Source organism: Bactrocera oleae, chromosome 3 (genome assembly GCF_042242935.1).
Source record: "Bactrocera oleae isolate idBacOlea1 chromosome 3, idBacOlea1, whole genome shotgun sequence".
Taxonomy (NCBI): domain Eukaryota; kingdom Metazoa; phylum Arthropoda; class Insecta; order Diptera; family Tephritidae; genus Bactrocera; species Bactrocera oleae.
In genome coordinates this window covers 35,360,952-35,385,467 of record NC_091537.1, presented here as the reverse complement: position 1 = coordinate 35,385,467, position 24,516 = coordinate 35,360,952, and the positions used below count along the sequence as shown (strand labels likewise).

Sequence of the window (24,516 nt, the reverse complement as noted above, 5' to 3'; positions counted from 1 at the left end):
CGCGTGATTAGCTGTTATAGTATCAGGACTATAAACGCTATTCACGGGCTTGCGTTTTCGCCCTTATCGAAGAAAAACTAAAATATAGCGTATTTTCTCTTTGCTAGTGTCTATCTTTAACGCGCCCTCAAACAAAACTGAATCAAACAATCACTTTACTGTCAGAAAAGTTTTTTTTTAGTACGAAATGTCATCTTTCTAACGCCATCTAGCCAAACCCGATCGGACTTATTCGACGGATTACTTTTTACTACACCTAATATTTTAATCAATCTTTTTCTTTTCCCCTTTATTTACATTTTATATAATTATTACTATTGTATAATGCCGATTGGCGTACGTGTATTAAATAAATAAATAATATGATCTCAAGTATACCTCAGCAATGTCAAAATTAACTCAATCGGCCCATTCCTTTCCTTGTCCCCAATATAACCTGACTCTCCACCTTACAAGTTTTCTTAAAAATTGTGGTGGAATATGAATAAAATTGGTCTGGACTTCGATCCAAATTTTATATATCTAAAATAATGAATTGCGATCCTCTAGTTGACGTTTTAACATCCACTCATTATATTAAATTTAGCTGCTTCAGTTGAGTTTATATCCCATATATGTCATTTTAAGATAATTTTAAAACCACTTTCGCTGACACGAAGTAAAATATAGTAGTAAAACTAAGTGAGTCTGTGACCTATAATACAAGTTCCAAAGTAAACCGGACTTTTAAAAAAAAAGACAGAACAAATGGTTTTCTCGGCAAAATCAATTAATTTTATTCAAAATAGTCCTTCTGCTTTAATACAGCTTTTTGCACGGTTCAAAAGCATGTCGAACGAGTGTTATAGCTCGTTGCCCGGTATGGCCGCCTTTTGAATGGCCTCCACGTCTGCATAACGCTTTCCTTTCATCGGCAAATGCATTTTTCCGAAAAGGTAGAAGTCGGACGGTGCCATATTAGATGAATACGGGGAGTGGTTGATTGTTAAAATGTGATTTTTGGTCAAATAATCGGCCACAAACGTCGATCGATGAGACGGCGCATTATCGTGCAACAAACGCCAACTTCCATTTTCGCAATACCAAACGCTTCAAAACTCCAAGGTAGAATACCGCATTAACGTTCTGGCCGGGTGGAACAAATTCTTTGTGGACAATATCTTTGGAATCATAAAAACAAATCAGCAATGTCTTCACTTTTGACTTCTCCAGGCGCGATTTTTTGGTTTTCGGCTCGTCTGGCGCCTTCCATTCAGCACTCTGGCGTTTCGTTTCGGGATCATATTGAAAACACCACGTTTCGTCACCAGTCACAATCTTGTAAAGGAAGTTCAGGTCTTCTTTTGCCTCTTTAATGATGTCCTTCGAATGTTGAATTCTGAGCAATTTTTGGTCGTCAGTCAATCACCGCACCGAGGACAAAAACATACTGACACTTAAAACGCAATAACTTCACTTCCAATAGATGAAATATCATGAAATTTTTACTGGAAGTCGATAAATGATAGCAGAAGAAGTCGACATATAGATTGCGCCACTAGAGTTTACTTTGTTACTTTTTTACTGTTTACTTTGGAACGTACCTTTTATAACTTAATAATATACCAAATTTGTTTGTATTCCATTTACGATTTCGTCGAATAATGAATGTTGAATTGTTTTGCAACATTTTTTAATATAAAGTTTTCCTAACACCTGGAGATTACAAGAGAATAAACTTCTTCGCACTTGTTTGAAACTTCGTGAGGCTGAGCCAACTAAGTTTTAACATGTTCCCGTTAGACATTTATATTGGCACATATATTTTAAATATACGCAACATAATTTTAAGTTTTATCAATTGGTATTCAGTTTTTGTGAGTAGCGAAAACAAAAAGAGAGCTCGTGACAAAGTTACAATTTCAAGGAAAAACAACAAGTGAAATTGTTAAGATCCTCTAGAGATGTTAACCACAGATTTGGTCGACGTACTGTGGCTCGATTTAAGAAAGTGAGAAGAGAATGAAATGATTTGCTCCTTCGGCAGAACGCAAATAGTGAGATTGTGTTTTCTGATGAGAAGCTTTTTGTGTTAGAGGCAAGCTGCAACTCACAAAATGACTACGTTTATGCAACCAGTATGTCTGAGATTCCAGCTGATAAAAGAGCTATTGAATGGTATCAAATCACAACCTCTTATGGTTTGGGAAACTATATCTGTAAAAGAAAAATTCCTTCGAATTATTAATCGAAAGCAAATTAATAGCCCTAACTAAGCTCCACAATAAGATAAAAGGCTGTTTTTTTGTATAACGAATCGCATTAAGAAGGGGCAACGGCAGTTAAAAAGATTTTGAAAACGTGGCCGTGGCCCGCCCTCTAATAGGTTTAATGTACATGTCTCCTTAACCGCTAAATCTATAATAACCAAATTCTCTCGAAACAACTCTTTTTAGAAACCCTACCGACAGTGTGAAATCGGGTGATAACCCCGCTCACTCCCCATATAACGGTTTTGATTTTGATAAATAAACACGAATTTCACATATATAAGCTTTAAAGAAGTCAATACAAAAATTAGACAATCTTGGGATTTATTTGATTGATTTCGACCAAATTTAGTATATAATTTTGCTAATATTCCTATGTTACAGTGCGAATATGGGAAAAATCGGACCAGAACCACGCCTACTTCCCATATAAAACTACTAGTATACAAATCAAAAAGCAATTAATACAAGTATAACGTTCTGAAACTTTGCACGAGTAGTGCATTAAAGTATGCCAGCTAATGACCGAAAATTATGCAAATCTAAACAAAAAAAACTGTTCAAGCCCCTAGGTACCGAATATATGGACCCTCGTACCTGTAGTTGACTTTTAATGAAAATATCGGTCAATGTGTGAGATATATAATTGAAATTCAGGAACTTCCGGGTAACTTTTTACCACATATATCAGCCAATATGTGAGTTATCTCAATGAAAATGAGAGAGTGTGTATTATGCCTAAAATGTATAAAATTGGATGAAAACTTGACCTAGCCTCTATGTAACTTATATCAGGATTTTCGAACATCCGGCTGACTTTTCTCCATATGATTGGTGATGGTATGTGAGGTACATGAATGCTTTAGAGCATTTTATGTGGCACGTTAATAGTATGTGGTATTTGCAAAAATAGTTAAAACACAAGTAAGGAAGGGCTAAGTTCGGATGTAACCGAATATCTTATACTCTCGCAAAGTCAAATGGTATACTCGTTTTAGATTTCTTTGTGGATCTTGCCGCCTTGTTCTATTCGGTAAAAGTCAACTATAGGCACTGGGTTGGGTCCACATATTCAGTACCTAGGGGCTTGAACAATTTTGGTTCCATTTAGACAATTTTTGGTCACAAGGTGGCATACTTTAAACGTATTATTCACGCAAAGTTTTACCCCGATATAATCATTGTTGCTTGATTTGCATACTGGAAAGTGAAAAAATCATATGAAATTTAAAATGGTGTTATATGGGAAATAGGCGTGATTGTAATCCGATTTCGCCTATTTTCGCACTATAACATAGAAATATGAAAAGAATGTTATGTACCGAATTTGGTTTAAATCGGTTTAGCAGATCCCAAGATATGGGTTTTCATCTAAAAGTGGGCGGTGCCTACAACAACGCCTATTTCCCATATAACACCATTTTAAATTCTATTTGATTCTTTCACTTTCTACTATGCATATCAAGCAACAATGTTTGTATCGGGGTAAAACTTTGCGTGAATAATGCGTTTAAAGTATGCCACCTTGTGACCAAAACTTGTCTAAATCGAACCAAAACTGTTCAAGCCCCTAAGTACTAAATATGTGGACCCCAGTGCCTATAATTGACCTTCTACCGAAAATATCAGTCAATCCACTAAGAAATCTCAAACGAGTATACCATTTGACTTTGCGAGAGTATAAAATGTTCGGTTACATCCGAACTTAGCCCTTCCTTACTTGTTTAATGTAAAGTTTGCCAGCACCTAAAGGAATCTCCCAGGCTTTGGCTCTTGCAAGTTGCAAGGGTATAAAATGTTCGGTTACCCTGAACTTAGCCCTTCCTTACTTGTTATAGCTGAATTGGTTACGAACTACCTGAGGATGACCACTCCTCTTACTATCATCAACTGTAGACGTTTGGGAAAAACTATCAATAGTGCGGTTAACAAACAATATTAAGTGTTTTAAGAAGCTCAGCAAGCGATCACGGCCCTACGATTGTTAATAAGGGAAAGCAAAGACTGATTATTATATATGAGTAGACAATGCATCTAAATTACAATAATAATTAACGGAACTGTTTTCTGCGAATTGTACTAAGTAGTGATTTCCGATTCTCTTGTTGACTCTCTTTTACTGGTGTACCCACATACCATTATATCACATATTTCTCATTTCAGTAAAAGAGGTTGATTTTAATATAAATATTTTGGACACAAATCAAAATATTGAAACTAAGTGTGGCTATGACGTATGAATAATGAATATTTAATTCTTACGCAACATTTGTGAGCTTTTCCAATGGAATAATTTATGACAAATGGTCTCCAAACAAGTTAAGTGTAAAGTATTTTAACCAACGATTCAATTTCTATCTGTAAAGAATATTTTCAAAAATGTAATCGTAGATATGGTCTGCGTTCTTCAGGGTACTGAAAACAGTATCCATAAGCATTTTGCATATTAATAAAAATAATATTAATCATTATAGTTCTCGAATTTAAGTAATAGTTTGCAATACTTAGCGTAATTTAAATTTAACAGCATTGGTTTAATGCGACAATCTGCTTTACAATGATATAAGAACTAATATTTTCCCTGTTTTATAATTTTATTGTGATTATATCAGTATGAAATTTCGTTTAGAAACCTCTTTTGCTGTCAACACAATTGGAAATGTACAAAGCGAGTCCTCCCCTATTAGTCAAATAAAATGTGCGACATCTTCGTTAACAATTGGATCAATAAAAAATAGCAATGGTAAGTATGATTGAATAATAATCAAAGCAACGATAATCACTTGTTCTTTGCTTATAGGTACGACTAACACCTCAGCTTCAGGAGACTCAAATACGAATGATAACAATGTTTCCACGGGTATTTCGGCCATAACTAATTTGCATTATACTCGTGGCAATACAAATTCTAATCCTGCATTTGCTGGTGGGGAAAGAATAAATAATAATAACAACATTAGTGAGGAGAAAATTGGAACCCGACGTAGTGTTCGCACCAATGCAGGTATACATAAAAATGTATATGGGCGCTCAAGCAGTTCCGTAGTGCCATCAACGACGTTGTCTGCCCAAAACACAGATCAAGCAAAAGCTATATTGTCGAAAACAGTCGGTGTACATACAAGTGAAAATATGAGTATCGTTGAAGCTCGGAGGAAAACGAGGAGCGCAGGTATAGTTTCATATTTTATATTAAACTAGAAGACCCCGGCCACGCCTGGCTGTGGCTAAGGTATAATTAAATTATATTAAGTAAGCAGTTTAATTTAGTAAAATGTTATTATCAAAACTAATTTCAGCATATTTTTCTGTCTATATAGCTCAGTTACCGAGCCAGTTATGATTTAAATAATCATTTTGTGCGACTGGGAAAATACGGGCAATTAATTAATTTTGTCCGTGTACAATGGTGCTGAAATTGGCTGGAAGTTTAGGGCATTTCGTATTTGGTTGCAGTTAGTATATGAAATCTAACTTCTATTCTGAAATCTAACTCATATTATACATATATTATTATTATTAAATACTTACATTAAAATGAAATCATTACTGGTATTATTAATATTACCGTCAAAGTCGGTACGTTTAATTGTGGCGAGTAATTTTCAAAAATTAGTGCGATAGAATTTAATTAAGTAACCACATTTCTGAACAAACGATGTTCTTTCAATATAGTCTATGGCTGTGAATTATGATGACATTCGTTACGCACATTTTTTAAAATATGCAAAATTAAATGTATTTTTTCAATCTTTCTGAGACATTTTCTTAATATTTTCGTAAAAACCTTCTACAGAGTATTAGAAAACTACACAAAAAAAAACAACCAAATCGGTTTAGCCGTTCTCAAGTTATGGCGTGACAACGGAAAAGGGGTTTCATTTTTATACTCTCGCAACCTGTTGCTACAGAGTATAATAGTTTTGTTCACCTAACGGTTGTTTGTATCACCTAAAACTAATCGAGTTAGATATAGGGTTATATATGTATATATAAATGATCAGGATGAAGAGACGAGTTGAAATCCGGGTGACTGTCTGTCCGTCCGTCCGTGCAAGCTGTAACTTGAGTAAAAATTTAGATATCTTTACGAAACTTGGTAGACATGTTTCTTGGTGCCGTGAGACGGTTGGTATTGCAGATGGGCGTAATCGGACCACTGTCACGCCTCTAATAGGTTTAATGTGCATATCTCCTAAACCGCTAATGCTATAATAACAAAATTCACTGGACACAAGAAGAATGTTCATAACTGTGAAATAACAATAAAAATAAAAAATTCCTTTTAGTATGTGTACACACATATTCGAGCCCTTCCCGCAAAAATAACGTAAGCGCCACGAGTCAAATTTTACAGGAGAATGTTTTTTTATAGTATTATAGTTAGTTATAGTAGATTAATGTTGATTGACGGATTTCCAAGAAACTCGAAATAAAGTCTATTGGAGATATTACTTGTATATACATACATAATGTATCCGTCTTATGGTTTACTTTGAGCAAAAACTGCTACTTTTGGAACTTACTTTATTTGTGCGAGTTGTCGCAAGGTGATATACGTGTATTTTATAAATACTATCGTTTACGGCCAATGAAATTCATACAATTTAAATGTTATGCTTGTCAATTCATCGTCGTCTATTTCATTTAAAGATAAAGGGTATTTCGCTTTAATATGATTGTTAAGGCTAAGGTATTCACAATGAAACTTTTTTGGAATTTTTTTTGTCACACTTTACTTTAAATGATTATATTTATAATTTATTTTAATTCTGACAAATATAATTGTAGAGGGGTTTGATCACAGTCAATAGTGAAACATTTTCCAATTTCTTTCTTCATATAACTGTATTTAAAGAATTTTTTTTATGTTGCTGGTGAAGGAAGCATAAGTTAAGAGTTTGGGGTCAGTGTATTTGCCAGTAATTTTCAATTAAATAAGCCGTAATAATGCAGGTTACTTGATTCATAAAGACGGAGGTTGGTTCGAGCCTATCTTATTTTTTGTAGTCCACTCATTAGGAACTCAGATTGTTTGAGTTCAAGTAAATGGTTCGATGGACCTGTAGAAGTGTGATATACTTAGTGTTAATATGGCTTTATTGTGGTTTTGCCTGCGAATCAAGCTCATACGTTTTTGGTTTTTTTTTTTTAATATTTTTTACTTCCACTTATTTCGTTTAATTGTTGAGATATCAATCAGCATTAGATTGAATTGGTTTTGAATTTGTGGTTGGTAATTGTCCACATAATTGTAATATATAAAAATAAAGTCTACAAAATGTCGCGTACGTTATTTTCGCAGGAAGGGCAAGATATGTTAAAATCAGTCGTGTGGTTTTCCTAAAAAAAAATGGAATTGGAGTAAAAAATAATCAAATAATATTATTTTCACACAAAATGACTAATAATAATTATACCTTGAATAGGGTATATTAAGTTTGCCACAATGTTTTTAACACCCAAAAAGAAACATCAATGACCCTTTAAAGTATATATTTATATAAATTATCAGCGTGACAAGCTGAGTCGATTTAGCCATGCCCGTCTGTATCTATAATACCGAACTACTCCCTCAGTTTTAGAGATATCTATCTGATTTTGCACTCATCCTTTTCTTACCATGAAGCTGCTCATTTGTCGGAACGATGTCGGACCACTATAGCATATTTTTATACTCGCGCAACCTGTTGCTACAGAGTATAATAGTTTTGTTCACCTAACGGTTGTTTGTATCACCTAAAACTAATCGAGTTAGATATAGGGTTATACATATATAAATGATCAGGATGAAGAGACGAGCTGAAGTCCGGTGACTTTATAGGAACCGCGTTCAAAATTAGACAGTGGGCGTGGCACAGCGCACTTTTAGGTGAAAACCCATATCTTGAGATCTGCTTAACCGATTTCAACCAAATTCGGTGCATAACGTTCTTTTCATATTTCTATGTTATAGTGCGAAAATGGGCGAAATCGGACTACAATGCCTATTTCCCATATAACACCATTTTCAATTCCATCTGATTCTTTCACTTTCCACTATGCATATCAAGCAACAATGATTATATCGGGGTAAAACTTTGCGTGAATAATACGTTTAAAGTATGCCACCTTGTGGCCAAAAATTGTCTAAATCGAACCAAAACTGTTCAAGCCCCTAGGTACTAAATATGTGGACCCCAGTGCCTATAGTTGACCTTCTACCGAAAATATCAGTCAATCCACAAAGAAATCTCAAACGAGTATACTATTTGACTTTTCGAAAGTATAAAATGTTCGGTTACATCCGAACTTAGCCCTTCCTTACTTGTTTTTTTTTTCGGGGGAGGTTGAGAAAAATGTTTTCCGCATCGTCATTGTGTCGTCACAGCAATGGTATGTGCCACTTGTAGGTCACTAAAACACTCTCCTCTAGGGAACCGTCGCCCACCCTGGAACCGCTTTCGCATTACTTCAGGGTGGCGTTCCATATTCCTCGTTTTAAGACTTACATGTCATTACCTGCGTCCAGGTCATGTTTTTTAATCCGTAGTACGTTTTCTATATAATTTTTCACGTTCTTCCAATTTTCCTCATTTTGGAGCATGACAGTTATGATGTTATCCGCATTCAGGGTGCCGATCAAAGTGTAGAGCCTATTTCGCTGCGTTTGCCAGCGTGTGCATTTGAAAAATGTATGTTCAGCGTCGTCCTCGATCGCGTCGTTGTATATACAGGACGGCTCTTCGACTTTCCCCATTTTATATAGATACTTCCTGAAATATCCATGCCCGGATAGCATCTGAGTAGTGTAGAAATCCACCTCACCATGTTCCCTGTTAGACCATTGTTCCAAGGTGTCGCTCTTTATTTCCTCTTTTGTAGCGGCAGCTTCTGTTCCTTGTTTCTTCAACGTCCTTATTAGAGCATCTGTACGGTACACTTTTTCGAGGGATTTGCGTCGATTATTTTTTCTTAATGTGTCTGCCCATAACTCTGCTCCGTAGAGCAAGACATTTAGTGTTGTCGGCATCAAAAGCTTCCGTTTTTCCTGTCTCGGTCCTCCGATATTAGACATCAGCCTGCTCAGTTGACTAGTTATTATGGACGCTTTTTTCGCAGCGTGTTGAATTTGTGCTCTGTAGGTAAGCCTGGAATCTATTCTTACCCCTAGGTAGTTGACCACGTTTTGTGTCCTTAGTGTTTCTGTTGTTGTCCTCATGTCTACTATAGTCGGAATATGCTTCTTTGTTAGCAGTACCAGCTCGGTTTTTTCAGTGGCAAGTTTGAGACCTTTCGCATCAAGCCACATTTGTGCTCTGATCATCACCTGGTTTAACTTCCTGCACGCATTTTCGGTGTCACTCGCAGTGACTATCGCGGCGATGTCATCTGCGTAACCAACAAGATAAGTATCGTCGGGAATATCGAGGCTTAATATGCCGTCGTAACTGACGTTTCAGAGGTCTGGGTCGAGGATTGATCCCTGCGCATCTCCATACGTGACCTTCAAGTGTCGTGGTCCTTCAGAGGTTTTATACAACAAAACCCTGTCTTCCAAATAGCTTCTCACCATTATGCTGAGATATGCGGGTATTTTAAATTTTTCTTCTAATGCTTCAATCATGTTTTCCCATCGAGCGCTGTTGAAGGCGTTCCGAACGTCAAGGGTGGCGAGTAGAACAATTCGTTTGAGTTTATTGCATACTCTGTGCGCTTCTTCTACGCTCCTTACCACATTCTCAATAGCCCCCAGTGTTGATTTACCCGGTCTGAAACCGTATTGTTTCGGTGATAAGCCGCCGTTTCAGCATTCTCTCGCGAAGCTTACAGGCTGTGTCAAGCATGCAAAGAGGCCGGTATGCTGATGGACTATCTGGATCACCTTTTCCTTTACTGATTAACACGAGCTGTTGTTTTTTTTCCAAATTTCTGGGAATACGCCGGCATTGAGACAGGTATTAAACAATCCGATTAGCACATTTGGGCGGCTTTCGGCGATTATTTTTAGTACATCTGCTTATTTTTAGTACTTCTTCTGCTCCGGGTGCTTTGTTGGGTTTAAGTTTTTTTGCCGCCGTTTGCAACTCTTCGATGGTGAAGAGGGGTGCGTCGTTGGGTGGTTCCGTCGGTCTTATTTTCCCGGCTCTTGTTTCATGTATGGGAAATAAGGCATTGACGATTTATCCATTTTATATGCGTTCAGTTGGGGGGGTGGTTTAGGTCATTCCGAAGCTCTTTCCATTTTGCTTTTTTGCTAATTTCGATAGCCCGCTTTAGTTCCTTCTTCGCGGCGTGGATATTATACATTTCTGTTGTTGCATTACCTCTTCGTCTGTTTCTTGTGTAGACCCGTCTTAGGTGAAGGCACGCTCTTCTTAACTGAGCAATGTTCTCTGTCCACCAGTATGCAGCGCGTTTTTGTCTCCTGCTTTGGCTCCGAGGCATTCCTTTACTACATGCTTGGGTGATTAGCCTCATTGTCTTCTGTACGTTTTCATCGTCGCCTATGTCGTATTTTGAGAGGTCATGCTTATCAATTTCTGAGATGAGTGCCTCGCTATTAAGTTAAGATACATTCCAGTTTCTTGTGGTACCGTGTAAATTGTTCTGGGTGACTGTGTTTTGGGGGGCTATTTCGAAGGTTATGTACTGGTGGTCCCTGCCAGTGTAATCCTCCATAACCTCCCAGCGCTTTATTATGCTTGCTATGCGCTCTGACGCTAGTGTGATATCTGGTGGAGTTTCTTCGCAGCCTGCTCTCCTAAATGTCGTTGCTGCTCCAGTGTTGAGTACCATAGCGCCGAGCCTGGCGGCCATGTTAAGTATGCGTTTACCTCTGGAGTCCGTATTTCGCATTCCCCATTCAATAGCTTTTGAGTTAAAATCTCCTGCTATTATAAAGTCTCCTCCGATATCTCGGGCTGTGTCTTCTATGCTGTCTAATTTGGCTTGGAAGTTCTGAATATTGTCGCTGGGGGTTAAGTAGCAGCTTATTATTGTGCAGAGGTCGCATTTGGTCCAGACGAAACCGTTCCCGATTCCTCTACCTGGAGAGGCTATTTTGCTACTGGGGGAAAGCCAGGTCGCGGCAGTGCCGCTTTTGTCTTCAATCCATATTCCACTCTGTTTCCTTTTGTACTGCTCGCTTATAATGAAAACGTCGTAATGGCGCTCCGTTGTCATTTGAGTCAGTAGTGCGTCCGCAGTTTTACTTCTGTGCATGTTGGCTTGGAGAACTTTCATTTGTCTACGAAGTCTTTAAATACCGTGCATTTACTTGAGCCCAGTAGGTGATCCGTTCGGCTAAGTTTGGCCTCTCTGCATATGCAGCAGGTTGGAAGCTTGTTGCACTGTTTAAGCCTGTGTCCCGGTTGGCCGCATTTTGTACATATTACCTTGCCCTCTTCTGTCTGGTCCCTTGCAATCCCAGGCGAGATGTCCTGGTCCGAAGCAACGGAAACATCTTTTAATAGTCTCCTTTAGTCGTAGTCTGCAGCTGATCCATCCAATTTTGACTCTCCTCTGTCTTAGCAATGTATCTGCTTTAGCACTTGGCAATGTAATGTATGCTCTGACCTGCACTCTACTGTTGGGTGAAGAGATGTTTATTTTTGGGTCAGGCACTGGTTCTCCAAGAGCGCTCTCTATTGCTTCGATGACTTCTTCTTTTGTCGTTAGGGAGTCGAGGTCTCTGATCCTCCTTTTCTTGGCGGGTATTCGCGCTCTTTTGGGTCACTGGTGTTAGTTGTGACACTGGCGATCGCAGAACCCTGCTGCTTCTACGAAAAGCATTGTTGTGTTCGTCGTTCTTGTTGTTCTGTTCCTCTTGTTGTGATTTCCTTTCGCTGTTGTCGTTTTTCTTGTTTTGATTTTGGTTTTGAGTGTTCATGTTCAATTGGGTCTCCGCTTCAAGCCGCTATCGCCGCACGTTGTACAGTCGCCCTGACAAAGGGCCCGTGGTTGTCTACACTTACCGTAGGTCACGCGAGGGTTCACAAGTCATGGGAGATTGTGTTCAGAACCAGCCGGACGCTAATCAGGAGTTCTCTCAACTGAACCTGTACGCCCAATTTAATGGTGACGTGCTTTGAACGTACTTGAAGACCTGCCAGGGTTTTAACGAGACGGAGGCGATTGTGATATTAGCCTACTAGCCATTTCAGCAAGGTGTCACTCTTGCTTACTGAAGTGGTCAGTCAGTTTTTTTTCCAGTATGCCTTAACTTTTTCATTTGAAGAGATATTTCCATAAAATTTTGCATGAGTTAATATCCAAATCGGCGGTGCAATCTCCACAGAAATTGTTCAGATCGGATCACTATAGCATATAACTGCTATGCAAACTGACCGAATCAAGTTCTTGTAAGGAGTCTTTTGTATTTGTAAAGAGTATTATAGCTTCGGTGCAACCGAACTCAACGTTTTTTTTTTCTTGTTTTTCTACCAATAAAATACAATCAAACATACGTAAGGCTTCTATTCAGTTATCATCGTAACTAAAAGCGCATGTAATAACATTACCTCTCATATTTTTAGGCACCCGTTTATTCGCTCGAAGTGAGTGTATTTCGAAATAATTTTGTTCGCAATTTAGGAATTTTTAAGAAATACGCTTTCTTGGTTTAATTCGAAAATAAAAACATCCAAACAAAACGAAATTATTATTTTTTTTTCCTACTAGCTGACAATTTGAACTATCGTTCTCTGAAGACTGTCACCCTGCTCTTGACGAATAGCAATATAAGCCATAATTATTTTCATAATTAATTACTGATAAATCATCTATACTCATCGAGTTGATAATTTTTTAAATCTTATTATAGATTTTTTTTCTAAATTCTTAGTTTATGACCTGTTTGATAAAAATTACAGTGGTCCGCAACTTTTTTGAGTTTTAATTTATGAAAGAAATGTATGCCTATAAACATAACCTTACTTTCATACGGACTGTGTACAGTACTTACTAACTGTACTAACGTTACTTTTTAATTACATTACATGAGGGTATAACATCAAAAACAGTTATATTTAAAAAAGTTTTAACAAAACGCGTCTGGTGTAGTGTTGTCAAATATAAAAAACAATTGCAGCAGAGTGTGACTTTTCTCCAATCACATTGTGTCAAAACAGTGATGGAATGTTAGATTTTCCCGAGCAAATTGTTAATTATAATAAAAAATATTTCGCCAATTTTGTTTTAACAATAAATTCGTGTAGCAAAAATACAGTCAATGCTATCCTATATGAGTAAAAAATAAGATAACATAAGATACCTAAGCAATTTTAATAATTAAGTTACATAGTTAGGTAGTGATTCTCAAGGTACTTTCTTTTGTTTATTACATAAAAAGTTAATTTGTTTCATAAATTTGTACATCTAGCACAGTAGTTGTATTAATAAAAAATACTTTTTGTTATTAACGATCCTAGTTTGCAAAAAACTCTAAGGGCATCAATTTCGATTTGTTTTACAAGAAATTTAATTTTAATTAAATAAATTGTCCGCATATAAAAATAAATACAACTGGTTATTTTTAATAATTATATACAACAATTGTTTGGTTTAACCTTAAAATGTATAATATTGAAATATATTATATTTACAAAATCTTCTTTGGATTTAAGCAATATTATTGTAGTTATTATGAATTTGTGGTATAATGAAGTCGGCTAAAACATACCAATGTAGATATGTATTAGTGTACTTCCTTTTGAAAGATTTGTTCCATATTCTCGCTGCCGGTACTATATGTACGTAGTTTTATTCTAAAAATTATTGCTTAGAAAGCTAAGATTTTATCTAAATTTGCGAAATATACACCTGTCCTTCATAATCAGGATATAAACGAATTCGTATGTGTATTGCACCGAAAATTCAAAGAAAAGTCAGGAGGTTCCGATAGTAGTTTTTCTGCAAATTAAAAGCCACTATTTTTAAAGATTGAATCGGGCCAATACTTCCCTTAACACCATATACAGAAACTAAAGATTTGAGAACTTCTGGTTGACCTAATTCGCATATATCGTTTAATATGTGAGTTATCTTAATGCAATTGAGTGAGCGTATTTTTCTAATAACGATGCATCTTTGTGCCTAAAATGATTAAATCGGGTTGAAACTTGCCCTCGCGCCCATATAACTAATATCAGGATTTTCAAATAACTGCTGACTTTACTCCATATACATACATATGCATTGTAACGGATCTCGATAAATCGTCTACCTTGTAACTCACTCTTGAGTTCGATCACTGGATTGTTAAATAAAAGTCCCAATTTAATGGCTATACACTTCATCTTTATTTCAAATATTTTCTTCTATCACCCGTGTTCGTCACATTTATTGGTCATTGTATGTGAGCTACAATAATGAAATTCAGATGGCATATATTTCTGTTAACAATAGAATAAGTATGTAAGAATACCCATATACCTAAAAAATATTAGATTTTTAAACTTCCGGGTGGCTTTATACCTTAGTAATACTTATTGTAGGTATAATATTGGATATACAATAGTTTAGTGCCGAAAACGTATGAATTTAGTCCACGAATTATCCCAACTCCCATATACTAGATATAATGTTTTTATTTAATTTAATTCTAACACACGTTATGCCGAATATCGATGGTTTTCTAACGCAACCTCGTATCTCAGAAACTACTACTTTTCAGGAAAGACTAAAAACGTTTAATAATGAAATTAAAAATTTTTTTTAAAAATTTTATTTTTTTTTTTAAGTATTCAATTTTGTAATAAAATTTTCGGATAAGTATGATTTTAAAAATAATTAATCATAACGTTTTTATTATTTACTGAGATACGTGTTTGTCTCAGGAAAAAAAATGTAACATACGTGATTGCGTAATATTCTTTTCAGCAACTTTTTAAATGATTTTTAATCAAATACAAACGTTATTGTTAAACTTTTTAATAATTTTAGCTTATAATAACTAAAATATAATATTTTTTTGACATAAAATACACTTTTAATCTTAATTATAGTATTAATATTATTATTTCATAATATCATTAATATTTTCAATCATCTTACTCGACTTTTCAAATAGAATTATGAAATTAAATACTTATAAAATATTATATTTTATCATTTTTAGCAGATAATATTTAAGAATATGAGAAAATATAATTCTTATTTTTCTTTAACGTATGTTAAATTTTCATAAAAAGAATGATAGTCCTTGGGTAATAATGGTTTGAGCGATAGTAAGTCTCTATATTTTTGAGTCGTCAATGGAATTTCTTTGGAATATAAATCTTTTACGTAAGTGTCGACAGAATGCTTCTTGTCCAAACGTTGCGGCAGATCTTTCCATTCATCATCAAAGGATAATTTAAACATCAGCTTCGCACTACTGTATTTCAATGCTTTCAACTGTAATACAGTTGGAGAGTCGGTTTTATTTCCAGGTCGAATAGATTTAAAAAATTTTAAATCAGAGTAATTCTTAAAAATTTATAATCCAAATACTTCACTTTGTACGGTTTTTACAACCTAGATTCTGGAATAACTTGCACAAAACTTGCATACAACTCACAATCTTTTTTACGTCTTTCTATTGCCGCATGAACGGAATCACATTTTATTTGAGTATGACCCTTAACCAAATATTTTTGACATATTTCAACATTGTTTCTTACTGAATATTGATACAAAGCGTTAGTTATAGTCACATTGCGGTTCTGAGCACTACAATCTTCGCTGTAAAATACTATCGGTGTATCAAGCTCAACTTCAGTTTGTAAAAAATCAATTAGGCAGGACGCAAAAATGTTGCCATCCATGCCACCTTCACCTTCGTGCCATACATAACATAATACATCTCCATTTGCTATGTTATATACTGTGAATTGATGACCTTTCAACTTCTGTTTAAAATAAAGAGTACCTGCTGGTAAATGTGGTATCATTTGCACGGCTTGAACATCTACAGTGAATGCCTTGATCTGTCCAGCAATAGCTTTTATTTTATCTTGGTCTTTTTCATCTCTAATATCTAAATTCATTAATTGCATTTTCTTCATAAAAAATCGAAAGCTAGGTACTTCAGTAACAGACTTGTATAAATTGTTTAAATATAACTTAAATGTATTTTTGCGACAGTAATGCGACTCCATCTTTGATAATTGAGTTAAAAAATGCTCTACATGTGATAGCTTTCCCTTAACTTGCTTAGATTCTTTTCTAGTATTCTTTATTTTAGTTTTTTTTTAACACACCAAAATCACTACTTTTTCTTACCCAGTTTAAAACTTGAGACTCTCCTAAGCTTAATGTACTCAGAAACATTTGTTTACAAACTAACAACCTTTTATTATTAACCATTAGATGATACTGAAGAGTGAAATTTCGTCTAGATACTTTTGAGTTTTCTTTTCGAGGTATTATTTCCTTGGTAACAAGCGAGATAACATAAGATGGTTTCTGGTCCCAATTTAAATCCTTCCAGAAAGAATTAAAATTTTTTTTCTTGTTTGTTCTGGGATTTCATTAGACTTTTTGAATTGACTGGCAGCACATTTTTTAGACGTTCATCCTGGTTTAATTTTTCGTTTCTTCCGCTGAGTCAATGAATTATTTTCATCTTTCTTTCTAGCCATACTGAAATAAGCTTTACCTTCAACGCGAGCTTCTTTTACTTTGTTGCGTTCCCAATCTTTATTATGACCTTGATGTTTACGAGATCTTTTTTTTTAGACATAATTCCTGAATGTTCATTAAGATTGCTGCAGGACGAGATGGACTAACGTCACTTGTTGCACTGTCAGTTTGATTGAGAACTAAGGAATTTGATGTATTTAATAATCCACGTGATGAAACTGATTGATCTGAATCTACCACGAATAGTCCCGTAGTTTCATCTAAATGCATATAGATAAATAAACTAGATTCAATTTTCTCCTCTTCATCTTCGTTCACTGGTGTACATTCGAGAGGAATTAAAAGTCTAGTAGTTTCATCGAGCACCATTACTGAGTGATTGTCATTATTATTATTATTTTATTTTTATCTGATGTTAATTTTTCATTTGATGAATTTGGATCTGAGGATGACATATTATTTAACTCTAAAAAAGATTAAATTTCATGTAAAAATTGTATTAGGTTGTAATAGATTGGAGTTGATGATTGTTTAATTTTTGTTACTTGCTGACAGCAAACTTGTTTATATATACGCCATCTTGTACTTAAAGATACGAGGTTGCGCATGACACATTTTTTTGAATTGAGAAACGGGATTGTATTTTATTAAATAAAAAAAAATTGGATTAATATTTTTATTTATAATTTTACAGATCTATGCAACTATATTTATTGATTAATTTTCCGATTAAATCTCAAAATCGTCAAAAATCGAGTTACGAGGTTGCGTCAGAAAACCATCGGTATGTCGGTCAGTGTGTGAGTTATATATTTATGAAATTGCTTGAAAATATGTTCCCAAATATACCTGAGCAATGTCAAAATTTAATGCGATCAACCCATCTCTTTTTCTGTCCCCAATATAGCCTTTGTAATTATATCCGTCATTCCATCTGACTTTACTTGGTCAAAATTTGTGATATTTGAATAAAATTGGTCTGGATCTTTGTCCAAACCTTAAATCCATATAATGAATTTCGATTCTTTGGTTGACATTTTCCACATCAACTTGATATATAAAATTTAGCCTCTTCGGTTGAGTTTATATCACATATATTTCATTTGAGGATGATTTTAATATAATATTCGCTGACGAGAAATAGAGGCATCCATGGCGAAGAATGAATGGTCAAAAGATATCAATTTATGTTCTGCCCGCGAGTGGGCCTCCTCTGGTAAAGTTTTTATCTGTTTAATTCACCAGTTGTAGATTGCCTTGATGTACCTTTGATTCATGGTATTACAACTAAAATTAAGTTTAGCTTACGTTGTGTGAAAACAATATCGCTTTTAAAATACTTATATATGTTTTCTCCATTATGTTCCTAATAACTTACAAATTTTAAAAATTAACAACTGATTACAATTCTAAAGTAAAACTTAAAATTTTTCAGTTATTGGAGAGGCACAGTTAACTGAAGGAAGAAGAAGACGAAACTCTCGCGATTATAAGTGACCATTGTCTTGCGCCTCGGCTACTAATTTAAATGTATGTGACGATGGCGATATGGAACTAAGCGAATTTGGAGTTGAAGAACTAGAAAGCAAAAATTTGTTTTTATTGACCGAGACGCAGGATGAATTCTCAATGTATGCTTTAGCTGATGACGGTAAAAAAAATGTTGACTTCAAACATGAAAGTGACCGAAAAAATCCGTTTGTTACTGAAGGTGCAGATACCAACGAATACTTAAGCGCTTTTAGTGTGAATAAGGAAATGAACTGTAAAAACTCACGGAAATCAACCTCGAGTACAGAAGTTATTGGAGAAATAGCAGATTTAGAATCCATGGGACGTGAACATATAATGTTTTATAATAGCAGATTGGGTTCAGAAGTTAAAAACGATTTGCTATCAGAAATTTCACCTGTAAATCCATTAAATTGTAGTAGTTTTTCAGATTATAATGAATTTAATTTGTGCCTGAACAATATACTAAGTTATGACGGGGATGAAGTTATTCAAGAACTGTTATCACCAAGAGCGAAAATTTCGGCAGATAACGTAATTCGCTCAGGCGGAGTAGGTTGTTCATCCAGTACGAAACTTCTAAGAAATATCAAAGAAGAAGATTGGGGTCAGCATCTTATTCCGGAAAGTGAGGACCAGCTACATAACATTTTTGACATAGTTCATTTGAATGAAGGCATGGACCTACACTCCTACCAAGCAGACACTCAAATACAACCACATGCAATTGGGATTGAGAGTGGATTACATATTGTAGTAACAGGATTGGGAAAAGATGAAAATGATCAAGAACGACCAGTTACATAAAATGGATTTGATAATTACAAATATCACATTCATTGACATGGGAGTAAACGTCGTTGTGACAATGAACTCATTAAAAGTCATATGTAAATATTTTTAGTTATTTATAACGAGAATGCTATTTGAAGATAGTAAACTCGACTGTATGTATTTATGGACAGTTATTACTAAAATTTTAGTAATAAATAAAAGAAAAACAACACATTTTATCAAATTGCAAAAAATACTTAAAGGAAACAAAAAATAGGTCGTCATTGAGATAAATTGCTGTCAGTTTCAAAAATATCAAAAGCCTTTTCATAGTTGATGCATTTGAATTTATCAATTGGAATATTTTTGGTATTATTGCGAGTAGAATTTCTAGTCAAGAGGCTTAGAGAAAATTAAGGCAAATAAACTGTAATTGAATAATATAAATTGAAATTAATAAAACATCATCATTTTCTTTTTTATAAATATCTCTCTAGGATTGTACACATTTATTTTTTGTGCATTGATTAAAGTTATACGATATCATTAGCAAATGAATACTTGTCAAAATCGTAATTATTTCATTCGCAAAACATTACCTCCTTTTTCTTTATCAATTTTGCCATTACCAAAACTATCTTTTAATTTGATTATATTTACTGATATCAAGATCATTATTAAAAAAATGTGGATGGAATTCTTTTAAAAATATGGCGGAACAATGCTTTATCAACAATGTGATGTCTTATTTTTTTTTTGCATATCAATGAAATTTATGTATTTAGGATTACTTTAATTAGTTGTTCAAGTCGATTAAATGGTACATTGTATACCATAAATTAAAAATATTTGGACAGTAATATTATTCTTTCATACAATATGTGTCGATGTTTTTACAAAGTTGTGAAATGAAATTGATATTTGTTTATTTGAACTTATTGTATACTTCGATTTTTTTTTACTTGTACTAAATGTTGCCTATTCAGTTATTTGATTTTTTTTTTATAAAGTGAGACCACTTTAACGCAAACAACTAAGAAAAACAATTCCTTCTATCAAATGTGTTTAATAAAATGTTTGCAATATATTGTAAAATTTTGAACAGGTATGTACATAAGTTATTATAAAAATACTTGCTATATTATTTTATTATTGAAAGTAAGCTTAAAGTATCTAAAATATATTTCTAAACGTAAAAATAATTTATTACTTAAGCGTTTTAATTTAACAAACGATAGTTGGTAGTGATTACTGAAAGGAGGAATTGTCAAACCAAAACTAAGTAAAAAAAAAACAATACAAATAAACATAAAGAGTTAGTTGAAACGCAATATTATTAAAAGAGATAATTATTATTTAATAAATAAACTTCGAAACTGAGACTTAAATCTAATTAATATGATTATAAGAATACTATTTACATACACATATACCTACTTATGTAAAAATTGTAAATAAACAAAATGATGAAATCAAATAATAGTTTGTATGTGTTTTTAAATATTAGTGTATGTGTTACTATTTCCTTAGAGGTAGATGGAGACGGTGTAGTAGATTATATTAAAAATATGTGTATATATGTATCGGCTAGGTATAGGTTTAAGCGATAATTGATATGTGCATTAATGGTACGTTTTTGCTTGAACAATTTATTATATTTATATTCGTAATAGTTGCGAAAATATAACTGAAATGATTATTTTAGCACATAACATTGGATGCCGAAACAAATAACTTAAATAAAAACAAAGTGTCTTAAAAGAAAAATTTAGAATTAAGTCCTATACACCATCTAATGAAATATAAATGTAAAAACTTAATATTTTATGGTAATTACGATATCATCTAAAATATTTACAAATTTAAAACAAAGATTAATATAGTTAATATAAAATTTACATTTACTTATATAAATGTGAAATAGTAAGTATGCGAGACGAATTATTTCATTTATAAGTGCGTATGCTACACTTTTTATTAATAATTCAAGAAAAAGTCAAATAAATATATTATTTAAAACTACATTTGTTTTAATATAGTATAGTAGTATGGAAAGGACGAATGATTTTTTTTTAACTTTCTTTCTAAAAATAAATAAAAAATTTCAAGTCATTCGACCAGGCTCATCTATGGCAGAGAATGTTGATGAGTAGAGAAGGAGCAAATGTTAGCAGTACTAAAATGTTAATTACGATGGAGGAACATCGAAAACGCGCCAGTTGGAAAATAAAATTTCACCACAACTATCAGGGTACGAAACGAACTACACCACTCTATAAGCAAAATGTATACACATACATATGCACAGATGTTCTTTGATATGCGCATAAACAAAACTTTAAATAATAAAAACGAAAGAAATTGACTTCTGACAGGAAAATATTAATAATCAGGGAAATAATATTAAAATAGAATTCAAATATCAATTCATAAAAAAGGGTTATAAAAATAAACAAAGGGTATAAAAAAATATCTGATAGGATTTGAACTTAGGCAAAATATTTCACATTGCAATAAAGAAGTCTGCTATACAAGCAGCTCCACAGACAATATTCAAGCTCTTGAGTCTAATCTGTAAACTCAAACAGCTATTGTTGTTTACTTGCTTCAATGTTCATATGTCTATATGTGAATATTCTTGAAATTGCCTTCCTTCATTCGCATGTCCAAATATATTTGCATATATGTACACATATGTACATATGTATGTCCCTCAATATGTCTTTCGCAAAAAATCAAACATTCGCGCAAGTGACAAAAAAACGTAGACGCACCATCATCGGCCAATAATATTCAAGCGAACTCGCGGCTTATTTTCTAAGTATTTCATATCACAACGACAACAAATTCATTCATAAGGAACGTGCGCTGCTTCAAAGCAAAGTGCGTTCGTTCATAACTCTGCGCCGCGCTATTTTTTCTGTGCGCCTGGTAAACCACATTTGGTTTTCATATAGAATTCCTACCGCAAATGCGCGAAAATAAAAATGAATGAAATTGAATTTGTCTTCAGTAAAATTGAAGAATCAGCAAAATTTCAATTTTACAATTTGTATCACTGAAAATCCTACCATCCCCCTCGCGTTTGTATGTTGCCCACAAGCTGCTTCCTCACAACATTTGCTAAAAATCAGAAATTGAAGAATTTGTCTGATGTTCACTTCAAAAAGGAGAATTGGCAACATGACCTCTTAGCGAGTTTAAATAATATTTATATTTTTGCATATTATGCACTATTTATGGCATTAAATTACAAAATTTATATTAAATTGCCATTCATATGAAATCATTAACTACTTCTATATATTCTAAGCACAGTCCATATAGTACTTTTATATGTTTACTTATTATCATTATTTCATAGTTTGTCGATTTAGCCCATTTTATCCAAATACGACGCTATGAAAATGCAGCCCAATCGGTAATCACAATATTTCAAAAGAGCATAAGTCAATTTTCAACAGCAAAGCCCTGCAAAAAGGACAAACGAGACAACATAGCCGATCGACATTGTCGTAAAATTGTTGATTGAAACAAATTTTGTCAACTCCGCCACGATGCGCAAAATTCGGCGTCAATATGTATGCGAGCTCATATGTATATATGTATGTTTGTCGACAAAATCGTCATTTGGTTTTTTTCAACCACACAATGTCCGCGCGAACTCGCCGTTATTTCGTTGGCTTGCCACCATACACAAAGGCGTTTCAACTGAGGGCTCATAATATATTGATATGTTGCTTAATTTGTATTGAAAAATACTGATGCATTTATGAATTATTTTCGTAATATAATATATATTATATATATATATAAATACACATATATTCATACTTATAATCGTTTTTAAAATAAATTCGATTAATAAAAATATATCTGAAATAATTATGTGGCAGTGCGCCCCAATCCCTCCTTGCCTGCGATCGTTCAACTCGCAAAAAGCAAAAAGTGTGGACAAAAGTCATTGCTTGTGCGGGGCAAGAAGAAGCAAGCATCAGCGTACGTGTACTCATGAATGTATGTGTGATTATCACATTTGTGTAAATACGCATAAATAAAGGAATATGCAATAAACCCAAACATATGAACATATTCTCCTGATATATTTTAATTATATCAGGAAGTAAAATATGCTATTAAAGTAATTGAATTATGATATGCTTAGATTCCAATTAATAGAATAAAAAAATTAAATACAATTTTAATTTTATGTATTTTACGATTCGAACGTATATGCTCGTATTCGGATTGAGCTTAACTCCTTCACGCCTACGACCTAAGCCACTATAGAAATGGAAACGCGGCCGCTTAGCCACTGTTTTATTGTTATCTTTTGCTTGATAAGTATATTGCTTACGCAACGCATATACAAAAGTTGGAAAAATTGCATATCAAAGGTTATTTTATTATGAATTCTGGGGTTTTTGCCAGTAATCCTCCTTTTTAATTCAAAAGGCTTTTCATAATTATAAATTTGTCATATCATAGAAATTGAAAACATAAATCTAAATAGGTATGCGCAACGATTTTTCATATAGGAATATTCGTTGTGTCTATTTATAGCATTTCGCATATTGTGTGGTGTATTTTTCTTTTTCGAAGTTATATTTTTCGATGTTCCCTCATCTGGAACTACAAATTAGTACTCAAAAAGATTTCATTTAACATTTGCTCCTTCTCTACTCATCAACATTCTCTGATTTTAGTACTGCTAACATTTGCTCCTTCTCTACTCATCAACATTCTCTGGTTTCGTACCCTGATAGTTGTGGTGAAATTTTATTTTCCAACTGGCGCGTTTTCGATGTTCCTCCATCGTAATTAACATTTTAGTACTGCTAACATTTGCTCCTTCTCTACTCATCAACATTCTCTGCTAAGGTGAAAAAACGTGAAAATGAATAGATTTGAAAGCAATTCTATTAAAGTTTACTATGAGTTCCGCATTTTTTGTAGCCTTTATTTTATTGGAGGAAGAAAGCAACAAAAAAATTAAAAGGAAGATATAAAGAAATTACAGTAATCTACTTGAGGCACCATTAGAATCATATGTGAAGCTTAGCTTATAATTATTATATTTACATGCAGTGGCGGATTTACAGATTTGCCGCCTGTAGACTTTTCAATTCTTGCCGCCCCTACTACCTCTGAAATTCGATAGCTTAGTTTAAGTTTTCATAAATTATACTTTCTATCTATAAATTTACACTTTATGGCTTAAAGACTAAGGTAAGGTATCAAATGCTTGATTATTTACACATTAAATAATTATGAATTATGAATAAATATAATTTTAAACAAAGAAAATCTCATTCATGAACTTCTTTTAAGAAAAGTTAAGGTATGTCTTGAAACTATACAATACTTACATTATATG

General features: G+C 33.8%; 1 protein-coding gene across 6 annotated transcripts in view; it reads left to right on the top strand.

The window, feature by feature from the left end:
- The window catches only part of Ncoa6 (Nuclear receptor coactivator 6), a 52,000-nt gene extending 33,466 nt beyond the window's left edge, over positions 1-18,534 (top strand). For 2 of the 6 annotated variants that reach the window (XM_036360238.2, XM_036360237.2), the window contains exons 4-6: positions 4,879-4,992; positions 5,050-5,421; positions 18,289-18,534. In XM_036360238.2, coding sequence (XP_036216131.2) covers positions 4,879-4,992; positions 5,050-5,421; positions 18,289-18,350 — 548 coding nt within the window. In that variant the 3' untranslated portion in view covers positions 18,351-18,534. Of the gene's footprint in view, positions 1-4,412; positions 4,568-4,861; positions 4,996-5,049; positions 5,422-18,288 lie in introns of those variants that run through there. The other 4 variants (XR_011395153.1, XR_011395154.1, XM_014240051.3 and 1 more) reach the window with 4 other exon arrangements.
- Positions 18,535-24,516: the final 5,982 nt, after the last annotated feature.